Source organism: Sinocyclocheilus grahami, unplaced genomic scaffold, assembly GCF_001515645.1.
Source record: "Sinocyclocheilus grahami isolate Dianchi unplaced genomic scaffold, SAMN03320097.WGS_v1.1 scaffold1764.1, whole genome shotgun sequence".
In the NCBI taxonomy this organism is placed as follows: Eukaryota; Metazoa; Chordata; class Actinopteri; order Cypriniformes; family Cyprinidae; genus Sinocyclocheilus; species Sinocyclocheilus grahami.
In genome coordinates this window covers 114,874-116,950 of record NW_015506943.1, presented here as the reverse complement: position 1 = coordinate 116,950, position 2,077 = coordinate 114,874, and the positions used below count along the sequence as shown (strand labels likewise).

The 2,077-nt window shown below is 48.1% G+C and overlaps 1 protein-coding gene across 1 annotated transcript in view; it reads right to left on the bottom strand.

Annotated features, from left to right (window-relative positions):
- Positions 1-46: 46 nt before the first annotated feature.
- Positions 47-2,077, bottom strand: part of LOC107572511 (glucose-fructose oxidoreductase domain-containing protein 1) — a 25,934-nt gene continuing 23,903 nt past the window's right edge. Inside the window, exon 2 of the mRNA XM_016258928.1 lies at positions 47-1,868. Coding sequence (XP_016114414.1) covers positions 946-1,868 — 923 coding nt within the window. The 3' untranslated portion in view covers positions 47-945. The remainder of the gene's footprint in view (positions 1,869-2,077) is intronic.

Below are 2,077 nucleotides of genomic sequence, written 5' to 3'. Positions count from 1 at the left end.
AGCTGAATTTTCAGCATCATTACTCCAGTCTTCAGTGTCACACATGATCTTTCAGAAATCATTCTGATATTATTATTATTGGTGTTCAATTATTAATAATAGTTCTTCTTATAAGCATGAAAACCAAAAGCATATTCCAAACTTTTGACCTGTAGCGTATAATAGCATTTCAGCGTTTGATTTGAAGGAGATTTACTTTTGGGTCACCACAGAATGTCAAATGTAAAATCCAGATCCTGAAGCAAAACCAGTTGAGAACCACTGACAGTTAACATGACGTGATGTATGCCATTTCATATTTGGCAGATTTACAATTCAAAATCTTACAGGCGGAAAACGAATGACCGTAAAGCCACACTTACAGCGATAACAATCATGATACCAGTTAAAACATGCACAAACATCGGGATTTTAAATATATCGGTACAAACAAAGCAGAAACACCTGATACTCTTTGTGTTTGTCCAGATCGACATCATGGCACACAGCAAAATCCTGTAGTTTGCAGTGCGAGTGGAGATTTCATGCATTGCAGGCATGGTTTGACGCAGGAGTCCGTGTTTGCATTAAACACGTGCTGACGGATGCTGCATCGGCAGACGACCTTGCCTGGGTTTCACAGAAAGACGACGCTGAAAAAATCCTGCAAACCGAAGTCAAACTGAAAGCAGGATTGCATGTCTGTTTTTTGCACTAACTACAAACATGTCACAAGTACAAAGACATTTCAGCAAAGCATGGCTGTTTTTCGTCTGAAAGCATTATTATTGCATACTTGACACAAAACAATCCAAGCAGCCGATGGTTTAACGCATTAAAACTCAAGCTGAACTCCATGCACGAGGCACAAACGCATGTTTCCTTCAGTTGCATGTACTTCTCCAATTTTCCAAATGCTCCGAATGCACTGAACTCAATATGCATCCATTCGCTCACGTGCCGCGTTTAGCAATACAGCGACATCCGGCTGCGCCGCATGGCCTCGCTGATCAGGTACGCGGGACTCACTTCCGGTTCCTCCGTCATCACCACGATGTTCTGCCACTCGCCGCACTGATTGGACTTCTTGATCGTGTCCACGACGCAAAGCGCGTACAGACAGTCCTCAAAAGTAGCGGCCATTGTCAGCGGCCGGCCGTCCCATGTTCGCCGGTCGTCCTGATCCTGAAACGCCTGCCGTACGGCTTGAACCATGCAGATGGTCCCGGTGAGATACGGAGACGGGATGTCCCGGAACGCCTTGTCCGGTAGGGACGCGTTTCCGACAGGTGTGTTGTCCTTGAGGAGGAGCTCCTGACCGCTTCCGCCAACATTTTTCTGTCCGTACAAATCCGTCCCGCAGACTGTCAACCTGCCGGACGTTCCTACAACCACAACCTCCTGCCGAAACTCGCCCGGGACGTTGAAATTGAGCGTAACCGTGCAGCAAGCGCCTCCTTCCAGCACCATCTGAAAGGTGCAGAAGTCGTCGCTGGTGATCTGCCGGATCCCGCAGATGTGGTCTGTCTGCTTGACGAACGTCTTGAGGAAGCCGTGCACCTTCGCTGCACGCCGGCCGGTCAGAAACGTGAGCAAGTCGATGATGTAGCTCCCGACCGAATGCAGCCCGCCGCCGCCCATCAGGTCGTCGCAGCTCCAGTTGTACTTCTTCCCGAGGAGGCTCCCGCCGTGAACCTGCGCCTCGCAGACCAGGAGCTCGCCCACGTAACCCTCCTCCAGCAGCTCCTTCATGCGGACGAAGGCGGGGAGGAAGCGCAGCACGTTACCCATGATGCTGAGCAGCTTCGGGTAGTACTGGGCCGCCGACATCATGCGGAAGGCATCCAGCGGTGTCGCCGTCCGGTCGCATATCACGTTTTTTCCAATTCCTAGAAGAGGGAATGAGAGAGAAAGTTAGACGACACTAAACTCACATAAAAGGAATACAATAAACAGAGACATCAGGCCATTTTGGCTTTGCAAGAGTCTTCAGACTTTATATTTAAAAATCAAATGTGTTACTTAATGTTTCTTTGTAATTATTTGGGAAATTTACAAGCAATTTTGAGTGAAATTGATTTCAAAGTAAATCTTAAAG